This window comes from Netta rufina (genome assembly GCF_964035555.1).
Source record: "Netta rufina genome assembly, chromosome: 1".
Lineage (NCBI taxonomy): Eukaryota > Metazoa > Chordata > Aves > Anseriformes > Anatidae > Netta > Netta rufina.
The window spans coordinates 56,350,382-56,374,207 of record NC_140123.1 but is presented as its reverse complement, the minus strand read 5'-3'; the positions used below and the strand labels follow the sequence as shown (position 1 = coordinate 56,374,207).

At 36.9% G+C, this 23,826-nt stretch overlaps 1 protein-coding gene across 1 annotated transcript in view; it reads left to right on the top strand.

Annotated features, from left to right (window-relative positions):
- Positions 1-23,826, top strand: part of TMTC4 (transmembrane O-mannosyltransferase targeting cadherins 4) — a 51,027-nt gene that overhangs the window by 8,448 nt on the left and 18,753 nt on the right. The window contains exons 4-10 of the mRNA XM_084296300.1: positions 372-588; positions 4,138-4,225; positions 15,286-15,383; positions 17,497-17,589; positions 20,802-20,963; positions 21,727-21,929; positions 23,612-23,783. Of these exons, the coding sequence (XP_084152426.1) occupies positions 372-588; positions 4,138-4,225; positions 15,286-15,383; positions 17,497-17,589; positions 20,802-20,963; positions 21,727-21,929; positions 23,612-23,783 (1,033 nt within the window). The remainder of the gene's footprint in view (positions 1-371; positions 589-4,137; positions 4,226-15,285; positions 15,384-17,496; positions 17,590-20,801; positions 20,964-21,726; positions 21,930-23,611; positions 23,784-23,826) is intronic.

Here is a 23,826-nt window from a genome sequence, read left to right as displayed (position 1 = left end):
TATTTGAGGCACACTATTGCATTACAACATTGAAGTTATGTTGCTGGCCAAAAGCCAGATCTAACTTACCATACGTATGATTAATACAGCAGTATTAACATATGTCTTTGGAGACGATAGGTATTATGTTAAATATGGTATCTCATGTGAATATATCTGAGTAAAATCAGGATGGTGTTTCTAGCCTGCTGTGGTGGTGAAGTGGTAATACTATGCGTGCTGGGGTTTGCTTTTATTTTTCAGCCTTTGGGGTTCTTTGTCGTTTGTTTGCTTCTAACATAATCTTTTAATCAAGTTTGGTTGGATTTTCTGTTTGCCTATCTCTAATCATTTATGCAATTCTTAACCTTAATGCTTTTGTTTGTATACAGAATTAATTACCTTTTTGCTGGAGGCTTCTACCCAGTTGGTTTCCATGTCATCAATATAATACTGCATTGTATTATCTCCGTGCTGATGGTTGATGTGTTCTCTATATTATTGGGTGGGCTGCAATTCACTAATAAAGGAAGAAGGCTAAACCTGGCTCCAAAGACATCTCTTCTAGCTGCTTTGCTGTTTGCTGTACATCCAGTACACACCGAATGTGTAAGTAATGAATACTTAACTCTTAAAATTCATATCTTCAGAAGTTCTTGATTATCTTGGCTAATTAGTTCTGACATAGCCTTTTACTCTACATGTTGCTTATATATATTCTTAATGCTTCTCTTGGTACTTGTCTTATTAGAATGTCATATTAGAACAATCAAATATTATAGTTAGTGCTTCCAAAACCTTGTAATTCCACAGGGCTGGACCTTATTAAGGAAGATAAATTAAATCATTTAGGTACAATAACTAAAGAAGGATAGCTGTAAACTACACGGTTTTCCTAATTACTTTGTTAAGAATTCAGTACATGAGCAGCCACGGAGAATGGAAGATAAACTGAATGCAAATGGTTAACCACTTTTCAATCCCATTTGCTTTGATAAAGAGCAGGGAGTTAGAAAATTGGACTAGGAGTATTATACAAACTCTGTATGTGACTAGTAGAATGCTTTATCCAGTTTTGAATCCATGCTGCAAGGAGAATGCTGGGAGAAAATGGAGAGGGCTCGGAAGAGCTGTGAAAATGATTAAAGGATTGGAAATCAACCCATGTCATGAGAGATCAATTTCCATGGGTTTATATTTTTAATATGAAGGAGAAGATTAAAGGACTTTTTTTTTTTTTTTTAATTACAGCCTCTAATTGCGTACATGAGGAGCAGAAATCTGATAGTAGTGGGCCCTTTAATAGTGCAGACAAAAGCATAACAGTGGCTGGAAGCTGAAGCTGTAAAGAACCTGAATAGAAATATGGCATGTGCGTAGCAGCCAATTAAAATAGCTGACCAAAGATCAAAGTCGTTGTGTGGAAATTATAGTGAAGAGGAAAAGGTTTTCTTAAAAAGCTCCTTTGCACTCATAGTTAAGAAAGTCTTATGGCGTTATGCTGGTGGAGTTGCTGGATTTGGTTCTTGATTGCTTCATGTCTTATAGATATGAGTACATGACATATAGAATAATAGCAATGCAGGATGTTTTGTTTTTTGAGTTTGGAGAGGCTAAGCTACTGGAAGAGTACTCATTTCTAATACTAGAAATGAACGCTAAATTCTCAGTGTACCTTTTTCTACATATGTGGCACTGATTTTTCACTGACAATATGCCATGGGTATTTTAGCCCTTTTTCATTCCCTTTGTACATAATTGATGGGGAAGAGGTTACAGAAAGTTAGCCTCTCAGCTAACTAGGGATATTGCACATACCGAACACCTAGAGATAGTGCAAGCTCTGTATTTGCAAATTCTGAGGTTTAACCTCACTTTATTTGACAGTGTAGCTAAAACACCCTGCAATTTGTTCTCTGGTGTTTGCTTGCCTGCAGAATAGCTTCTTTGTTAGAGCACCTTATGTTAGTCAGACGGGCTCGTGGTATGTGTTCTCCAAAACCAGTTTTAGATGTCAAAATGAAGTAAAACAAGTCCTTGGTGCTTTTGATGCTTTGACATACAAAGTGTAATCTCTCTTGAGTCTTATCCGTAGTCTTGCTATTGACTCTTTTATTAATATCCATAATTTTATTTTTCATTCCATTTGGCTCTAAAACTGTATTTAAGTCAGAAGGCAGTTTGTTGTTAAGACCTTGGTCTTGTCAAATAAATCACAAGTGATGTGGTCTGTCTGCTATGTGAGCTTTGAAGACTTGTATACACTTTGGGAAGACATTGGAAAAAGAGGAAAAAGTAGCATGCTTAGGTAACGCGTCTCTTCTAAGATCCAGGAGCTGACAGAGGCTTGTAATCATTTACACGGTGAATGATAAATCTTGTTGCACGATAACAATCATGATACTGCTATGGTTCTAGCATGAATGCATGTCAGGCAGCATCTTCTCAGAGAGCATTCCTCATCATTTTAGGTGCCGTGACATTCTGGTTTTGAAATGAGATGACATATTTTGACACAGAATTGTGAGGAATCTGTCTGTTTGCTGCTTTAGTTTTTGGTGTGTGCAGCACAAAACAAACTGTCATGTACAACAGATCTTGAAAAGTTAAGTGCATTCAGAAGCTATGTAATAAAAACATCTGTCATTTTCATTTTTCTACATACAAGTAAACACTGCTGTGGCACCGTTCTCTATTTTAAGAGATGTTTATTCTGTGTAACATTTGATGGATGAAAGACATAAGACTATGCCTGATGATAATTTAAAACTGTATTTTTCTGTTTACCTGTTAGCAGTGATTATGCGCCTGATTCTGTATCTGAGATGAGAATATTGTACATTTGAAGTCATCTGAGACCATATGTGTGTTATTAGCCCCTTAATCTTTTTTATAACAAGTTAGCATTTATTTTCAAAATTGCCTCATCTCGCCTTCACTTTTATCTCCTTAGTAGAGAGCAGCTTCTGAAACAGAATGGCACGTCATTATTGTCACCTTCCAAAGTACTTCATAGGTATTTAACTGATTATTATAACTCCTCTACAATGTAGAAGAAACAGAGAAGTTATCTGGATAAATGAAGAAGTTTTTCCAAACTCGGTTTAGATATACAGGAGTTTCTCCTTTATGGCACTCAGCTGAGGCGGAGGGTAAAGCAGGAAAGAGCTGCTTCTGTGGATTTAATCCTACTCACATATCTCTACATTTTACTTTCACCCTCTGAAGCTCTTTAGAAATATCTGTTCCCTCATGTCACACTGACCAAAAAACAAACAAACAAACAAAAAAAACACCTTTTCTGAAAGGAGGGTTAGCAGGTGCTTTTAAACTAAGTGAAGATACAGTTTCCCTTTTTACTTACTTCTCTTGCTCACAAGAACCAAAGTTTCTGCTTCTGTGCCTGAATCATTACAAACAAAAAAACTGTAGCTGTCTTGCTTTGCTTCCGAAAGGCCTCTGTGTACAGCTTCTCCAGGAAACATGGAACTCAGAGCCTCAGTAAGTAAACCAAGACTGACAACAGTTTAATGGCTTGAACCAATGCTTCTTGATGGTCCTGAGAATGCTCTTGATTTAAATAGTTGGGCACAGATCCAGAATACAGAGGTCCCAGAATGAGCTTCTGATTTTCTTATGTTACTACAGCTTCTGTTAGAGCAAGATGCAGTTGGAGATAGCTCTCATGTAATCAAGTAATATAACACAAAAATAAAAAAAAATGGTGGAGGGAGGCCTTTCAGCAGGCTAGAAGTTATTTGTTCATTCTGAGTGTTTAGACTGCAATTTGAAGGCTGCCTTATATTCTGAAAGTAGACAGTCTTGATTTGTATTTCAACAGAGTTCTCAATTTTGCAGGGATTTGGAATGTTTGCAAAGAATTCTACTGAAAGGCAATGTAACCCAAAAATCTGATGAAATGGGACAGAGTCTACATTTTCTTAAATAGTCCTTTCTTGTTTCTTAAAATAGCAGTTTTTTCATAAATTAAAGCTAAATTCTTTACCCATCTATTTCTAAGCAATAATAAAAAAAAAAAAACTACAGTGATAATTGTATGCATTCACATTGTGCATATATATGTATATGTGTATCTTAACCTCAGATTTTCTGAGAATAAAATCTGGTAATAGTGATTTTTTTCTTTTTCTTTTTAAGGTTGCAGGGATTGTTGGCAGAGCAGACTTACTATGTGCCCTGTTCTTTCTGTTGTCATTCCTTGGCTACTGTAAAGCATTCAGAGAAAGTAAGCATTATGTTTGCACCTTTAATTTTGTACTGTAAATTTTATCTGTATTCATACATTTCATTTAAGTGTAGCAAAACCGAAAATGTCAACTGTTGTGGATTGAATCTATTAATGTTTATACAATCTGAAAATATAAAGAAATCTGCTCTAGCAGGTATTTAATTTTAGAAGAGCTAGAAGGGAATGTTGTCCTTAATTCCTGTTAAACACTATGAATTTATTTTAAGAAAAATAGGTTTTGTACTAGGCTTATTTGTGAAATGGTTTGTTGTTTAGAAACATAAATAAATATTTTAATAAGTATTTTAGAAAGAAATCAGACCCGTGAATTTATTTTCTTAAATGTTTTAATATACTTTATGCCATTGTGTTGGGATGGCCTAAATGGGAATGAATTTTAGAAACCTTACGAGTAATTTTTTTAATAAACAGAAAGATTTACTGGTATGAGTAAGCCCTCTAAATCCCTGCAATATGCAAGTGCTGGCATATACATGTTGAATATAGTATTATTCATAGAGTTTTTGTAAGGTAACAGTATTATTTTTACATGGAAAGTTCTTTCTTAGATGTTTTTTCAAATGAGCTTTTAGATCTGTTGTATTATTTGATCTGAATGCAGCTTGGCAGTTGAAATACTGTTGTGGAGAAATTATCGTGGGAGTCTATTAAATAAGTACAGAATACATCAATTCACAATTCACAATTAGGAGAACCTGTACAGAATATGCAGTCTGGTATCTGAATGTGTTCTACCACAGGAAATAGTGGAATCATTTGGTGAACCCATGAAGAACTGCGCTGTGAAGAGCTTGTGTGATATCGGTTCAATAGGCATGGCCTACGATGTTTAACCACAGTTGGCAATTATTTAGATTAACAACACAGTCACAGAAATGCAGAGCTTAGTGTAGCCTGAGGGGGGTGAGTTGGTGCACAGAGAGCTCTAAGATGTTGTGAATAACTCCTGCTAATTGAGCTTAGCACGTTTAGAACTACTGTGCTTATTTCTGCACTTGATATCATAAGTTTAGGTTAAACTTGGTCACTTCAAATTACATTTGTAGTAATTCCTGTTCACTTCTGATTATTTTTTCCAACTGTTTCCATTCTGTCAACTGAGCTAGTAATGTCTTGATGAAAATTGGCCTTGGGACCTTGCTTACTCATTAGTTCTTTTTTCACCTATTTTACTGGCTATGATTGTGCTTTGGATGTTTCTTCTGTCAGCACCAAATTGAATTAGACAAAATATTGGCTATGTGCTTTCCAGTTTGTTGATAGAGGTAGGCTGGGGTAATTATCCTTGTTTGAACAACTCAAGAGCCAAGTTGTTAGGAGGACTACTGGAGACTCAAAAAGGAATCTGTGTTTCTTTTGATATGGAAGACATCTCAGGAATGATTAAGAATGTGATGTATACTCTGGTAAGGGATATTCTGAGTGCTTTTAAAACTTGCAAAGGCTAGTCTGATAGCTTTTAGAAGTCAGTGTAATTTTAAAAGTGTTGTACTAAAGTTCTTGTCATTGATACAGAAAAAAGAAAATGTTATGAAGTCAAGATACTAAGCAGCACGTAGGTTTTGTTTGTTGTTATTGTTGTTTTTTTTTTCATTGGATGCTATCTCATAATAGTATCAGAACTGTGTCTGTTAAGCAGATTTGCTATGGAGAACTATGGTCTGCCAGCATAATTGTGTCTTTTGTCCTTCAGATCAGTTTTCAATGTTTACTGTCACCTTCAGTACTTGATTTTTCCTCAGTGACTTTTGAAAGCAGTTTCGACTTTGTACTGAAGAATTTGTATCCAAGTTACATAATTGTGTCTCTTCCAACAGCTGCTTCATTTTTGGTAGCTTGGTGACAATTTCAGGTTCTTGCAGGTATCTGGCATCTTCTAAATGAGAGAATGAAAACTTACACATCATCCAGCACTGTGGAGAGCACTAATAAGGTCCTAAGCAGATCTTGCACAGACCCTAAAGGGAGGAGCCCAAGCTTCAGAGTATTTCTTCCCTCTGAACCTTATGTGATTTGCTACAGGCCAATGAGCAGTGTGCCGCACAATAGATATTTGCATCAAGTTTTCAGGTCAGAATGGTTCTGGTCTGAAAACTGTCTTAGAAAGGTCTGGGAGGTTTCATTGCTCATCCTAGACATGTCTTCCTAAATGTGAAAACCTTTAATTTGTAAACAGAGAGGTAAGTGAGATTGTCTCTACCAGCAGTTTCCCCACAAACTTGATCTCCAGTCTCGTAAGCCAGCTGCATTTCACCTTGTATCTGTTATGTACGTGGGTATTCTCAAGCTTTATTTTTAAGTTTCCCTACTTTGTGACCTTCACCAGCTAACTTGGGCATGCAACTTAAAAGCCTTTTCTCCATGCTCTTTCTGTGTAGTCACTGGAACGAGATAGGCTTATTTCAGTGGTTACTGAGAGGGGGGGAGCTTATCTTAGGAATTTTCTGTCACCTTCTGGGGGTACATTGCATAGAAGCTTAGGAAGACTAGGCTTGTTGCTTAGGGTAGCTGCAAAAATGGAGCAACCTAGGTTTTTGTCATAGATTATAGAGATCCTTAGGTCAGAAAAAAACTTTGGAGGTCGTCTCTGGTCTGACAACTTAAAGCAAGGACACTTTATAGATCAGGTTGTTCAAAGCATTAGACAGGTGGGTGGTAAAAATCTTCAAGGCAATTCACAGCCTCACTAGGCAACCTGTGTTTAACAGCCCTCCTGAGAAGTATTTTTTAGAAGTATTTTTTTTCCCTTTACGTTCAATTGCATTTTACTTCGCTGGGCCTTGCATCATTTCCTTTCTCTGGGCACTTCACAGAAATCTGTCTCTGTCATCCCTATAACTTTTCTTCAAATGGTAAGACTGAAATTGGATCCTTCTCAGCCTTCTCCTCTAGGGCAGGAGGATGAGGGAACCAATTCCCTCAGCTTCTTTTCCTAGTTTGTACTCTCCTAACCATCTTAGGGGTTCTTTGCTGGACTTCCAGCTTATTCATGTGTTTCTTGAATTGGGTACAACAGTGCTTCTGACATGGCCTCACAAGAGCTGAATACAGAGAAGCAACTTTCCCTCACCCCCTGGGTACACTGCAGGTTGTATAGCCCTGTGTACATTTAACCTTCTTCATTGCTACGCTGTCGACTCCTCTTCAACTTGCTGTCAACCAGGAACTCCAGCTCCTATTCTGCAGAGCTGCTGCCTAGGCAGTCCCCAAGCTGGTCTGCTGTGTGCTGCTGTCTTTGAATTTCACGAGGCCTCTGTCAGCCTGTTCCACCAGCTTGTCTTAGTCCCTCCAAATGGCATGCGTGTTCTTTGCTGTACCCATGTATCATGCTGAAGCCCACTGACCACCACCAACAGTTTTACTTTCTATCTTTATGATCTCTTTTTTCTTTTGAGCAGGGAGGTTGGTCCAACCCATCAGGCACTGGTATGGACAGTAGTGTCGGTATCATAAAGGCTGTAGGAAAAGGTAACCACGTATGAGGAAGTAGCTATAGGCAAGTATGACTTTTTGGTGGTTTTATTCTATTAAAGCAAGTGCAAAACTTTAGTCTTGGATGTCCCCATTTTGATGGTGTGAATATCCTTGTTTGATTAACAATTCTTCTAGTCATTCAAAAACAATAGGATGAATAAGGAATAAAGACCTTTTTATCTGAGTTTAGCTGAGTTTGGATGTGTATGGATTTGAGGGAGTCACAGCAGAAACCATCTTAGTCCCAAATGTAAGCTGATCTCACTTTGAGGATCAATGAAGAGCAAGCATTTTAAAAATATGCACATGCAGTTTAAAGAACAGACTTAAACAATGTCTGTTAAGATGTAACAAAGAAAAAATATCATGTCTTCTCTCAGAATTCAAACTATTTTCCTTCTGCTGGCAAAGTGTGGTTAGCCACAAGGCTCAGAAAGTCTGTAGTACTGCCAGGGCACATTGATAGTGCTAGTCCAAGCTAGCAGTTGTTACTTCATCTCTTTCAAGGTCCAACTGAGATGGTAATTTATCTTTGTGGAATAGTCTTAGTAAGAAGGAGGGGGAGAACACAACCAAAAAACCTTCTGTGCGTTCTGTTGCATTAGGCTTTTGTTTCTAATCATACATAGTGGCTTTCTGAGGATCCCCCAGAAAAATGGGATCTAGCAGTTTGTTACACCATCCTATTTCCTTTTGTTCTGCTAGATTTGTATATATTTGTACAGATACAGTTAGTCCTCAGTAACATAAACTCTTCTGTCTCCAGCAGCATCCTAATGTTACTAAATACATAGGATATCTTAAGTCTTTCATAAAGAACCTGACTGTTCTTGCAGCAAGGCAATGTGAGATTTGTGTCCAGCAGTGTTCCAGAAATCTGTTTCACTAGGATAGATACAGTTGTTGAATTGTCATCCTTGAAGTCTTCTCTAACAGTGATAAAAGACATAGAAGAGAGGCTGGTTAGTGTTTGTTTTCACCTGATATATAAACGAATAAATGTAAGATTATTTTTTTTGTCTTGAGATTGAGGACACAAAATGTGTGAAGAGTATTTGGGGGATAATGGAGGGAAGTATAAATAATACTGAAAACAAGTAGGAGATTAGAAAGGTAGAATTTGCCAGACTGGAAAATTTCCAAAGGAAAATGATTTTTGTAAAGCTCAATATATACTGTAGGTTGCCTGTCTGATGTGGTTTATTCGTGGCTTTGATGGATTTGGGGGCAGACAGTTTCTTTTAGCCAGAATCCGTAGCATTTTATCTTTTATCTTTTTTTTTTTTTTATCTTTTTTTTTTTTTTTTTTTCCAAAGAGTATCAGCGTTTAACACACTACATAGGTTATAAATATGTTTTACTGAAGTTCTAAAATTCTGTTACTTTTTTCTAACATAGAGTTTTTAATGTTACCAGAACTCTGATAGGATAACATTTATGTTTGCAAGGAACTAATCTGTTGTTCTCATTCTGTCCGGCTGTTTTAAAAACACATCTGTGGGGACAAATCCACTGCATAGGCTTTGGAGACAGCAAGAGCTGACAACTGTTTAGGTATGTTCTGAAGGGAACTGTGGGTTATTAACTTTGTTGAATTTTAATGCAGTATCTCTGGGAATTAATAAGGACTTCTAAAACTGCTAGAGTATTCATTTTGCCTTCCTTTGTCTTCAGCCTTGACAGTGATCCAGTTGCATGTATTTGCCAACTGCATTGGTGATCTGAGTAATGTAAAATGTTGAGTTTATGATATTTGCTTCATGTGAGTAATACTTGGCATGGATCTGAAATAGGGGAACAACTGTTTGCTCATATGCTATGACTTCTAAAAATGACTTTGTACTTGGTTGTGTGTTTCTGTTTTGTTCTGTTCTTTGTAGTCTTCCATTAATCATCTGCTAGTTCACTGCTAATATAATGAAACATGCAAAGCAGACTGTAGCAATGAGTTTTGTGAATAGTGGAGGTTTTCCTTTAGTTTGGAAATGTGTAAGTCTTCTATGTGAAAGTCAGTACTGTTAAGATGAGGGGGAGTTTGTTAGCTATTTTGCAATTGGTCAAAGGTATTTACTACCCATAGAATCACAGAATCATTAAGGTTGGAAAAGCCCTCCAAGATCATCTGGTCCAACCACCCCCCACCACCAATGTCACCCACTAGACCATGTCCCTAAGCACCATGTCCAACCTTGCCTTGAACACCCCCAGGGGCAGTGATTCCACCACCTCCCTGGGCAACCCATCCCAATGCCTGACTGCTCTTTTTGAGAAGAAATGTCTCCTCGTGTCCAACCTAAACGTCCCCTGGTGCAACTCGAGGCCATTCCCTCTATCCTATCACTAGTTACCTGTGAGAAGAGGCCGACCCCCAGCTCCCCACACCTTCCTTTCAGGTAGTTGCAGAGAACAATGAGGTCTCCCCTGAGCCTCCTCTTCTCCAGACTAAACTGTTTAACATTTGGGCCCTGATTTTTCAACTGTGTGCCCAACTGTTCATGTTTGAACACATTGGGAAGGAGGAGTTGCATGTGGAAAATCTATCCATTTATTCTTTTAGTGGGCAAATGAAAAACCATAACTTTCTTTCTTGTAGAATTAGCGCTAAATTTTGTTTGTCCAAGATGGTATGATTTGGGGTTAGATAATCGCTCTACTGTAGCCTCTTTGTAATGAGTTTGAGGTACTTGGAGATGTTTAGGAATGCCATTTGCTGTTGAAGTTTCATTATTAAGTGAAATGCTGAGCTGCGCTGCAGTGGTATGTACATTCAGAGAATTGGAGACACGCAGGGAGATCTCAGGCTTAAGTTAACTTTGACAATGGATTCTTACTTTATCTTCTAAGACTAGGGAATTCTTCCTGCTCTTTATAGCAATGCACTCAAACGTGCTTCAGTGACTTCTTGAACTGCTCCAAGTTGTCACCTGGTTAGGCCCTAAGATGCTCAGTTGGCTTTGAGGGAGGAAATGCTGAATGCCTAAATGTCTAACTTGATAATTATTGTTTTTTTTGCTGTTGCTAGCTTGACTTTAAAGTAAAACTAAGCTTGGTACTCTACACATGTAGTATTTTTCTTCATATCCTGAACTTATTAGGAATTTGTATTCATTGACTTGTGGATTTAGGATATTGCAAGATAAGGTCTCTTAAAAGAAGTAGGATTAGCATCTAGGAAGGCAGAGTTGAGGGGTATCTACACAATAAGCATATTGCTCATAAATTTAGGATCAGTTGACTCCACAATGTAAAACACTTTCCTAGAGCAATTCTGCATACATAGTGCTTATACTTGAGTCCAGCAGCCTGAGTGGAAGAGCCCTCATGGCTTCTTCATGTCTTACACAGGTATTTCTTTGGATCCCCTTGACTTTCAGACTTAAGGTACTCGTAAAGTGGGGTCATTGAAACACCCTTTTTTGTTGGTATAGAAACAGTGTGTTTTTCCAGCTTAAAAAAAAAAAAAAAAAAAAAAAAAAAAAAGGCAAGTACTCTGTTTATTTGGCGTGCTTACAATCTTGTCCATCTGTCAGAGTGGCACGATGCCCACTCACAATATGGTATACCAGCTTCAACTAGGTGCAGGTGCCAACCAAAGATTGGTTTCATTTTCTAACACAAGATTCTTCTGGTGGGAAGCAGTGCCGTATTAGGGGAATGTGCTTTGTTAGTCTGATTACTTCTATTGGCATGTGTGTATCTTATAATAATAATTAGCGCTTATGCAGTGCTTTACATTTTCAAATCACTGTAAAAAATTGCTTGACATTGCTGAATGCCAGTCTTTTGTATCTGTTTTTCAGTCCTAGTTTAGTCCTGAGATTTCTGCAGGGAGGATATGGGGGGTGTCTGTGCATATTGACCCAGGAAAAAGCACAAGATAAAACATTTCTTAATTAAAATTCTCTTTCTTTGAAGTTTAATCACAAACTGATGAACTTTCATAATATTACAGTTCTGTATATGGCTGTCCTGACTTTTTGAGACTGCAAAAGAAAATAAAGGAACTGAGATCATGGTTTTGGGAAGGAGATCGTGATGCTTGTTTCTCATCTTTTAACGAATGTATCTATGGAATTGTGTTTTTTCGTTGTTGTTGTTCTTTACCATTTTTACCGTATTTGAGGGTTCCTACATAAGCTTGGCTACACTTTACATGCTGAGACATTTCTGGCATCTGAGACTTGGAATGTTCACAACACAAGTCAGTTTCTGTACAACTTTGAACGTGTGCCTATTGAATAGCGTTTGATTATCGGTTTTCAAGACCATTTCTCCAGTTTGTCAGAGGAATTCTGTCTTCTCCTTAGTATGTTTCATAGCCATTGTAGCCTGGCAGCAGTTCTGGACCTAATCAGAATATTCCTTATTCCATCATCCAAATTTTTAAAAATACCTAATAGAGCTAGATGAAAGGAAGAACCAATCCAGAATGTATTTTCCTATTTTGCACAGTGGCCTTGAGTCTTAGTGCAGTTTTACAATGGTTACTTGTATCCATTCTATAATTTCATCCACCCCCTATTATTTCTTGCTTATTTCACGCTGTCTCCAGTGGCATTCTCATGCCTTCCTGAAGTCGAGGTTTACAGGTTTGCTCTCATCCAGAAAGTCCTTTTTGCTCTCCAAGTCAAAAACTATACTTTATTTGATTTAAGTAGCTGTAATACGTCTTTGGAAAACAATGAATCATATCCTTTTCTTTTAGAGACTCATCTAGAAAATACCTTGTGGTGTTTTTTGTTTTCTGGACAATTTCAACTTGTCAGCTTGGCTTTGATGCTTTAGCTTTACTTTTCCTATCTCTTTTACCCTTCAATAGTGGACATGCAGGCACGATGGGATTTTTTGTTTGTTTGTTTTTAACTCCAAGCTTCTGGAATTTCATGCATTTTGCATGATGTCTCAGAGGTAACAGTTGAGATTACTCTGTGGTGTATAAGACCTGTTGGAGTAAATGTAATCAATCGCTGTAATTTAAAACAGATTAACTTCTCTGTTAATTCTGTGTTGTTGTTGTTGTTCACTGTTCTGCTTCTATTCTTGCTCCTTTCCTGCTGATGTTGTGTAAGCCAGCTAATTGCAACTGACCTCTTTGTGAAAAATGAAGCAAAAAGGCACAGAACACTTCTATTTTCTTGGCAATGTCCATTTTCTTTCTCACTGAGTATTGGAATAACTCCTCCTTTACATAAATTGCCTTTTCTCCTTTTGTGATGCGGCTTTTATGAATTTCATGCTGTATGAGTGTGCTATTGTTATACTCGTCCTTGATAATTTGAACTTCCTTTTCTCCCTGTTGCTTCTCACACTGCAAGTTATCAAAGCATTTGTGAATCACTGTGTTGGTGTCTCTTTGCTGTATATACTTCCTACCAACTTCCGTGTTAACATAGTCTTTATTTGTGCTCAAACATCCCAGCTTCTCTCCTCCAGAATTTGATTGTGGGAAGAAGAACCCTCTCACCTGAAGAAAGTACACTTCAGTAAACTCAGTGAAGTCAGTTGACTTTGTTCAATGTTCTCCCTTTCACGCTTACTAGGGATGACTGATTGTTATTTTGTCATCACAGTCAATTAGTTTGCCTTCCATCCTCACCTCCTGCCGACTAGTTTCTTTCTACCTTATATAAAATAAAAAAGGCAGATTTCAAAAACTGGATGAGCAGTCTTGCGTTGCAAGCAGTCTGAAGAGTCGAAGATCTTCAAGGCATGTATTTAGGACAGATCCCTTTTATTCTCAGCAAAGCTTATATAAAGAAGTTTGAAGCCCCGTTCTCCATGAACTGTGTTCATATTGCAACCCTGAAAACCCTCAGTTCTGTATATGTGATGTGAATTAGAGTTTCCTCATTGATTATTTTTTTTAGTTACAACTAAAACCTCTTTAGTTTAGCCATTATATTTTGTATTTCCATGTTTTGTTTTGGTATTGAAAGGTGTATAACTTCTGTCCTTCAGGAGGCTTTCTTTTCAGTTTATAACATCTGCATCTCCAATGTTAACTCTGTCCTCACCTGCAAGGACATAATTTGGGGTGGAGGGAGAAGGAAAAAATGCCCATTCAATTTTTATTGCAATGAATTTTAAACGTCTTAATGTCCACTTTGCTGAAGCTTTAAGTCTTGGGTAAGAAAAAAGTGCTAGAAGCAATTTCAAAACTTGTTCCTGTTCTTCAGAACTTCTTGTTCTGAATAAAAAAATAAGTACTCAAAATAAGTACTCTGACTCAAAATGAGAGAGGAAGCCAATGTCAGTAGATCCTCAGACACTTGTGATGGTTCGTATCTTGTCAACAACTGAGTTAGTATGCTAGTTTCCCTTTATCATCGGTGAAAAGCAGGTGACTAGATCCCTAAAGGGTTCTCCTTCTTTCAACCAGTTAGAAAGGAAGCCTGATGTTCTGTTCTATTCCATTCTATTCTCTTCTCTTCTGTTCTATTCTCAGGTGCCTACTTCTGGTGAAATAACCCTTACTTCTTCCATTTGCCCTCTGCGTAGACAATTATTGCAGTTCTGTTTAAGTGCTGAGGGCCCAACCTGCAGTAGGAAAGTGCGGCTCTAGAGATCAAGGAGAATAAAAAAGGGGTTCAGTCGATGAATATAGAGTTCAACTTTTGTTTTCTTCACATGGCAAATGATTCTTGTGATGCCTGTAGTGCTCATGTTGCTTGAATCGAGAAACTCTCTCTGAATGAGCTGAGTGCTTCCCTCTGTTGGTTGCACCTGTGGAGTAGAGGTTGTGACAGACATGTTTTTATGTGAAGTACCCGTGTACTGTGTGTGTGATAGTACCTTTGGCTGTAGTCGAGCTTATTGTTATATCAATCTCAGAAATGCCTGCTTGTAGTGCCCAAACTCAGCTACATGGTACAGTCTTTAAAGACATTTTTTTTTTATACTAGAAGCTGTAGCTACTCTTGATCTCTTAACCCCAGAGTTTCTCACCCTGCTGTAAAACTGCAAGAACTAACTGCTTCTCTGATCAGATGCTGAAATTATTGAGCTTCATGGCATTCCACAGCAGTACTAATGAAATGACATATAGCACTTGCTAAATGTAGCAGCCCTGGAAAAGCAGCTCATTGTGCCTTTGTACCTTAGGTTACTGTTAACATAGTTTGTGTGTGTGGTGCTGCTTCATGTGTAACCATTAGAAAGAATTTCTTGTTCTTGTGGTAGCTTGGAGGAGAGTGGCCAGTAATGATAGAGCTATAGCTAAGGATGATAAATGAGTCTAAATATTGGGAATTAACCTTTTCAGATGATGAATTGTGAAAACTGTGAAGCTTCTGCCATTCTAATTAGTCTGGCTAAGACATCTAGCAAACAGGAGATTTCTAATGTCTCTGAGAATAGAAAATGACTGCAATAAAAGGACAAATGCCAGCATATTGCAGGAGGTGCCCAATGATTTTCAAGTCTGTGTATCCAGATTTTGACTGATAAAAAAAGATTGTGAGTTTAGATGCTGTTTGTTTCTTTTGTTTTTAATTCTAATTTTAATTTCTAACTTTGCCTTTAAATGTATAAACCTAATGGTATGGCATGCTTTATTTCAACAGATAAGGAAGGACATCATTTTTCTGTATTCTGGGTGCTGGTGAGTGTTGTCCTAGGTGCAGTAGCCATGCTGTGCAAAGAACAAGGAATTACGATACTGGTAAGAATCCCAAAAATCAATTGATTTTTGACCTTAGCATCTGTCAGGTGCAGTTGTAAAGTCTACAAGGATGAATCTTCTCCACAACTAATTTCATGAACATCTTTTTGTTCTGCTCAGAAAACTAGTTAATGTTTACTAAAAACAGTATTCCATTAGATCTCTCTCGATTGTATCCCAGCCAACCTGCTGGAATTCATTTTATCTTTCGTAAGCAGTTCACATGTATCTTGTTAATTACTTGCAAAATTTAAGATTCACAGTGTTAGTTTCACTGTGTATCACGTTCATTGGCCTTGGTTTTGAATGTATAATCGTTGAGGTAGTGGGTCTACAAACTTCTCTCTGAAGTTTATGAACTGGAGGAGACTGTTTTTAGGAGCTCCACCCTCTTGGTTTTTTTTGAACGTTCTAATTATAAGTAGGGTAATTGTTTATGTATTTCTAATACTGAATTTCTTATTTCCATCTCTTATGTAAACAGTCTATGCAAACAGATGTACTTACTTTTCATGTCCATTTTACTCTTGCTTTCTGTTACTTAAGTGAAGAGTCTCTTTCGGTTGATCCAGTAAGCTACCTGTAATACTACGTCAGTGATTTATACCTTTTGCGTGGTTGTATATCTGTATAAGTAAATCTGATTTGTAGCTTTAAATAACATAGATAAAGCAATCAGAAGAATTATTTGCAGCAAGGACCTTCTCAGCCTTAGAAAAAATTGTAGAAGAAATTACTGAAAACATCTTACTGTAGGACATTATTTTTTGATAAACATCCACAGGCTGATGTATTTTTCAAAGGTATCTGTGAAGAAAACAGAAGTTCTCTTAAAAAACATAGTGTGATTATTTCTTCTAGTGGTATGAAGTAATTATTTGAGCTAGCAGACACAGAATTGTTATTTGATCTGGATTTTTTGTTTGCTGTTGCATTGCTAGGATGATGATATTTATCCTTGAGTTGAAGGGTAAAGGTCAGAGGGATAAAGGGATATATCATACATTAAAAAGATTCCTTGTAGGCTGAATGTATTTTTCAGCAAGATTCTTGCTTTCCTAATCTCCATGTAAGTGAGCCATAAGCCTTGTACCTGCCAGCTGATATCTCTATGTGGAACCATCCAACTCTCCAGCCTATCTTCTCTCTTCTCCCTTTGACTATTAAAAAGAGACTTACGGCCTCCCGGTGTCCTCACTCTTTACCTTGCTAGGAGATATTTTTCATGACTTTTTTTCCCCGTTTAGTTTACAGGACATTGAGGTAATTTCTGAAGGTATTAGGATGTAGGCTAAGTATTCATGAATTGTCATGGTTGGTGATTGCTGGAACACTGAGTTTGGATTTTACTGGTGACCTCGACAGAATTACCTCATTGACCTCAAAAGAATTTACCTCTGGATATATTTTTTTTTGTTTCTGGGGGGGGAAATATGTGCAAGTATAGTCCTTCAAAGAGCTGAATATTCTCTAGTTTTATGTGTAGTGGCTAATGTTACATAGAATTCTGCTTTTCTTTTTCAGCAACTTCCACCGTGTGTATTGATGTAATTGCAAGAAAACAAAGCCTGATACCCATGTAAAATCTTTCTCAGCCTTTGCTTGTTGTGACAATTTATGTACCTTTTAATATTTTTGAAACCTGTCAGTCAAAAGATACCATGCTGCACAGCAAAAAAAAAAAAAAAAAAAAAAAAGTCTTAAAAAAACTCCACCTTACTTGGACAGAAGCCTTACCTTTTGACTGAAGCATTTACACTGCAGAACATTTAGGAAAGAAAGCAGAGAGCAGACAGATAGGTGGTTCAAAGCTGTTGTAACCATACATATGGGGTGTAGCTTGCTGGTACGTGGTATCCCTGGTATATCCTGGTATCAGATGTAGCAGGTGCATTTGCATTATAATAATGTGATGTTCTACTCATCTGAGCTCAGGTTGTTAATTTCTTATTCTGCCGTTGTTACTAGCAAGGTATCTATTATCTACTTGTTTGAAAGCAGAATTAAGTTGTATGATAGTTCATGGTAGAAGTGGAATATAAGGTGCATTTTTTAAAACCGGTTTTGTGTAGCTACTTCGTCTTACGTTCTTATTTTTCTTTTGGTTGCATAGGGTTTGAATGCAGTGTTCGATGCACTGGTGATTAACAAGCTAAATGTTTTGGAGTTCATTCAAAAGTTAATACGTAAGGACAAGTTGTTGGAGGTGAGTCCTTAGAGGTTTTGTTCATTCTTGCCAATCAGAGAGTCATGTACAAAGATAAAGATAAGACAAAGATAAAACTTCTGGCAGTTTTGTTTTTGCTGAGAGTTAAATAAAAATGAGAGGTATTTTCCGTCAGCTAAGTAAGGCAATGGGCTGTGACATCTCCTCAACATGAGTGGTAATGGAATAACGTTACAAATGCCTTGAATACAGAAATCCATTCCATGCTTCTCTCAACAGTATCTTAAAAATGTGGTGTGGAAGAGCTGGCTGCTTGATGCAACAAGTTCTGCAGGGTCAGAAGCTAGAATACCAAACAGGAGACAGTTCCGAGTAGCTTGGGAACTTGAAAGTGAAAATATTTAAGCACAAATAGTCATTAAGGATTGAATTTTTGACTTCTGTTGGTACTACTCTATCTAATATTGGCTCAAGTGGAATGTAACACCTAGTATTTGTTGTGAGATCTTGATCATAAGCAAATCACAGAAACATTCATCTTTAGGTGAACAATTGGTAACAACCAAATAAACAGCCTACTAGAACATCACTGCTGTTGAACAGCTAAACCATTTGCCTCTCCGGTGCAAGCTTTAGCAAGGCAAAGGAATATTCATTGGAGACTGCATTGGTCAGTGGTTTCACTGTAGACAAGTCTTGCTCATATTTCTGAGTAACACAAGTCCTACAGGACTTTTAAATTCCTTCACAGAGAGTGAAATGGAAATGTTCTTGAGGAGCTTTGTGGGGAAATCAGTGAAATTGGAATCTCTAGAACTGAAACAATAGATTTGGGCAAGAATGGCTGAGGGATGGAGAAGTACTTCAGGCAGCAAATAAGAATGCTGAAGAATTGAGTTGTGTAATGGGACTAATCAACTAGCATGAGGAAAAGGAGTGAAAAGCTGTAGAGAATTAAAGCAGATCAAGTTCAGAATTAAAGTGTTGGAAATGTGTCAGAGGTGAACATTTTTTTGGAGGATTACTCTTGAAGCATGAATAACTCAAAGCATTGTGCTTTTGTTTTGTGACTTTTAAACAGTGATGTCTGGGTGAATAAAGCATTGTGTGTCTTTTTTTTTTTTCTTATTGTAATAGGAGTAATTAATTTTAGCTCCTACCAACTACAAGAATCTGTTGTGGTCTTTTCATTGAAGTGTATTTAAAGTTTGTTTTGTTTTGGTGAATGTCAGGTCTTAAATTCTCCTACTTGCAGATTTTTTTTCCTCTTGATTTGAGAGATAAGTTTCAGTTTCATGCCAGATTTAGTTAACTCTAAATCAAAGACTGTAACATAAGGTAGCGCTTCTTCAACTTCTTAAATTCTGCTTACTAAGAGATTTTGTGATTTGTGAAATGTGGCCTTTGAGGAGCTGCATGAGGAGCTGTTAAATGAAATGAAATCCGGAATAAGAGTTTTTGTTTAGTTACTCTGTAATAAGACATTAATTGTCACTATGCTGTTTTCCTTTGTAGCACAATTTTGTTGCCAAAACAGTTTTTAGGAATGATTTTCATTGTATTGACTTTGGTTTCTGAGATGTGCAAAAATAGCCATTTTGAACACAAAGGCTAGCTTATGTAAAATCAACAATACAAACTTGTTTCCCTAGACATTCAATTAAGTGTTTTATGATGACTCCATTGTCAGCTACAAATATTAAAAGCCCGTCTGAATATTGCTTTTAAACTTATTTTTTCTATCATTTTAGAGAATAAATACCTTCAGCCAGGACACTGTTGGATCTCTTACTTTTTGAACAAGCCTATTTTTTTCTTAGTCTTCAGAAATAAGTAATATTGATCTAAATAATTGCATATTGCAATCATAGGTAATAATAATCAGCGTGTCAGCTGCTATGGTGGACATAGAGAATTGATCATGATAGGCTTTTTACGATAATAGAAGCATACCAAATTAAGGAAGGAAGGTAGGAATAAAGGAAAGCTGGAGATCACATAACCATATTTTTCAGGATCCAGTCAATTTTTCCATGTAAAAATCCACAGTTTATCAACATTTTCCTTTTCAGACAAATTCAGTGGGGAGGGAAGTGGTTCAAATGACCCCTCATTTCAGAGAAGCTCTCACTTTCAATTTTCTGCATCTCTGATGACTTACCAAGGCTGCATAGGTTAACTTCAGCCATCAGGATTCGGGCAGCTCTAAGGGATCCCTGCAGCACTGTAACACAGGGACTCAGAGAGAAGCCAGGTCCTTTACTTCCCATCTGAGTTAACACTTGCTAGCTGGGTAGGGTGCTGGAAGACTGGGGTTGCATCTTGAAGTTGTGACATGGGTATCATTTTAGTTCATGATTTTCTTCCCAGTCTCTGGAAAAGGGTAAAGAACTTCTGTGGCACACAACAGTCTTTGTTTTTCTTTGGTTGTGTTTTTTTTTCATTTATGAAACTGGTGCAAGCATGAAGAAGAAGAGTTATAATTCACAGGGAAGAAGCAGAAGTCTGTAAAATTTAGCTTCTATGACATCACTTCTCTGTGTGGACTCAGATTTCTTGCTTTTAAGTGAATTGCCTTCTTTAGACCCTAATGTGTATGTTATAAAACCTGTAATGTAAATCAATGGAGTTAATACTATAGATAAAACTGGATTATTTCTTTTATAGCTCCTGGAAAATTTTAACCTGACCAAAGTGATTTTGGTGCCTGTGTGTCATTGGCTTTTTAATTGCATTTGATTGTGAAAAAATTATTTTTTCTTTTCCCACAGCTTCGAGTTGTGCAGTTTTCTTGCACTCGTGTAATTTTACCCCTAAATAGACCTAAGTGGAGAAAAACTTTTGGTGACAAAAGGTCAATCAGAGCGATTTAAAATAAAATTCATGGGAAAACTGTCCTGCATTAATCAGTTTAATGTGGTATATACCAAAGACTACATTCTTCACAAATTCCCTGTCAAAAATTGATGTGTGAAATTATATCAACTATAAAATTACTGAGGATTTGTAGAAGAGAATTGTTCAATAAAAGTTTTCTGATTGAAAACGAAATGAAAATGTTTGCAAAAAATATTTTGCAATTAATTGTAGTAAAACTTGAGACCTTTCTTGTTAACTGCAAAAGAAAGACAAACGTCAGTTGACAGCCTCTTTTTTCTGAGATGGTCACAAAAAAAGATGTGAATATAGGCAGGATGAGAATAAAATATTGTTTGTTTTTATTTAATGTTATTTTTCTTTCCTTCCTGTAGAATGCCGGGCTGTTAAGAAAGGGGCTGCTTTTCAGGATAACTCTTCTGATGTCTGGAGGGGCTAGTATACTTTATATCCGCTGGAGGATTATGGGCACGGGGCCACCGGCTTTTACTGAAGTAGACAACCCAGCTTCATTTGCAGATAGTCTGTTTGTGAGAGTAAGTTATGAAGTTGTTTTTGTTTTGTTTTTTTCTGGCAAGCTCAGAGCATTTGTCTTTGTCATCAAATTAAATTTTCTGTGTCTCAAAGAAACAATAAAGCGGGCAGTCTAAACATTTAGAGATGTGTGATGAGTCACCTTCCCTTGTGCTTCTGTGAAGATTTTTTTGCAATTTGAGAAAAAGTAAAAAAAACTATTCTTTGCATTCAATTTAGCGTGCTCTGCACACATTGAAGTACATTTCCATTTATTCACTACTTGTCTCATGCATGCAAGGGTTTAGCTTTTGCTGGGTTTCTTCCTTTTTTCCACATACTGTATTTGACTCTTCATCTGTTCTTTCACAATTGAAGAAAATAGCATAAAGTTCTGGTCTGGTGCATTTGGAGTATGTATTGGCTTTATACCTCTGTATTAAACGTGGCTTTGGAGATGAAGACTGAAAGAAAGGTGTTGTCTTTTGACATTTCCTCCTGTTCTGGGAAATTATTCTTTCTACACGTGGGTATTGGTTGCACAACATAGAACTGCATTTCCCTTCTCTGAATAGGAGAACCACGTAACTATATTAAAAATAATAATTTCACAGCTGTTAAGTAAGTAAATATGCAATTAGATGTAATATAACAGTATTCAAGGCCTCTTTTTGTATAAGAAACATTTTACAATAGCAGAAATGATAGAAAACAAGAACTAAAGTTTCTCCCCCTCACACTTAAGTTTAGTATCAAATAAACGTTTGTTTTCTTTTTGACTGACAGGCTATAAACTATAATTACTACTATTCATTGAATGCATGGTTGCTGTTATGTCCCTGGTGGCTGTGTTTTGATTGGTCAATGGGCTGCATACCCCTCATTAAATCCGTCAGCGACTGGAGGATAATTGCACTAGCAGCACTTTGGTTCTGCCTAATTGGCCTGATATGCCAAGCTCTGTGCTCAGAAGACAGCCATAAGAGAAGGTAAGAGACAGTGATGAATTTTAAATGCCCGGACAACTTGAGTACAGTATTATTTTGTTAAATTCAGTACTGATAATTTTAACAATTCAGTGGAACCAGTGTCTAGCAAATGCAGTTCAAATAAATATTTATAGCTGTCATTACAGTTTATCCCAATTTGGGCCCATCACTGTACACAGGCTAGTGGGAAGCAGACTTAGAGGGGGAGGTATGGATGGCTGCTTTATTTTTCTCCTGAAATGGCATTTTGAGATCCTTAACACTGTAGGTGGTAAAAAGTAATCTCTGCTCAGAACAGAATAGTCTGCTGTTGCCCTTGCTGCTTATAAGTCATCATCTCCTTTAATCTTCTCTCCTAATAATGAAAGAGAGAGGAGATATGCCTTGAAAGGAGGTAGAAATGCTGTATATACTATTAAAAAATAGAATGCTGACCATGAGGAAACAACTTGTACTTTATCAAAAGAAACTACAAATTTGTTGTAAGCTATTCTGTCTTATTAAGGTCTTCTTTAACTTCTGTTAACTTTTGTCCATTCCCATGGATTTTATGTATAATTAATTTCTAAGCTCTTTAACGTTTTTAGCAGCTCAGTCATAATGAGGTCATCCTGTTTTTCAGAGTACCAAATATTTTCTTTTTATTTCTGTGGTATTCTGTAATTTAATTTCTTTCCCTGTGTCTCCCCAAAGGCTGTCATCCCACTAGACTTCCTTTCCTCTATTCCCATAATCATTTGCACAGATAAAACCATTTTGAAGGGGGTTTACACTTGTTACAAGTGTCTTCATGTTTTCTTTTAAATACTCACTGAGCCAATATTGCTGAAGAGGTGTTGTTTGTTTTTTTTGTTTGTTTGTTTGTTTGTTTGTTTTAGTAAAAATAAAGACAAAAGTAAAGTGAAAGCCAAGGACAATTAGGGAGGAGACGAAACTAAGAAGTACCTCACTCTAGATTTGTCATTTTGTCATTTACATTATAGTATAGAGACTTATTTGTAATAAACTGGAATAGAAAACTACCAAGCCTGTGGCCTGACATGGACATAGGGTTCCTACTCTCAGTTGTCGTAAGTTTTCTATAGACCATGAAGAGTTACCTGCTGAGTGTTACTCATTCCTAACGTAGATACCTAAAACAGGGAAGATGAACTGCCTTTGAGAAGTGCCTCTCTCCAATGACTGCGGAGAGTGTAGATGAGTAACTTTTACGTGGTTAAACACAATGGATTCTGTTATTGATGTCTTTGTTAGGAAAGACAACACTCTCAGTGGGATATGTACCTAAGTTCTTTAAGTGACCTATATTTTTTTCCCTGTGCTACTGACTTACTAGTTACAAAACTAGACAGATAGCTTTTATCGTTAGTTTTTTTCCCATATATTTTTAATAGGAATTCTGTAATTAATGTTCAATGGGTTTATTTTCTGCTCTGGAAGCATGAACACTGCTTTTCTGGGAATTATAGCTAGAATTCTGGGAATTATAGATAGAAAGAAGTATCAAAATGTTATTGAAACATAATCTGATTTTGTTATTTAGCTCCCATGGGCTGCTTTTGAATGCCCTGCTCCATATACACATTTCTGTTTGTTTTTTTTTAATAAGGTTTATATGTTAAGTGGAAAAGGTATTCTATTAAACTTTGTTGTTTACTTGAGAATCTGTTTCTTGTTTGCAGGATTCTTACACTGGGACTCGGATTTCTTATTATCCCTTTTCTTCCTGCAAGTAACCTGTTCTTCCGTGTAGGATTTGTTGTTGCAGAGAGAGTCATCTACCTCCCCAGCATTGGCTATTGTATTCTGTTTACATATGGATTTACTCTCTTGAGTAAGCAAGCCAAGAAAAAGGTATTATCAAAACAATCACTAAGGCTGATGATGAAGTGTTTCA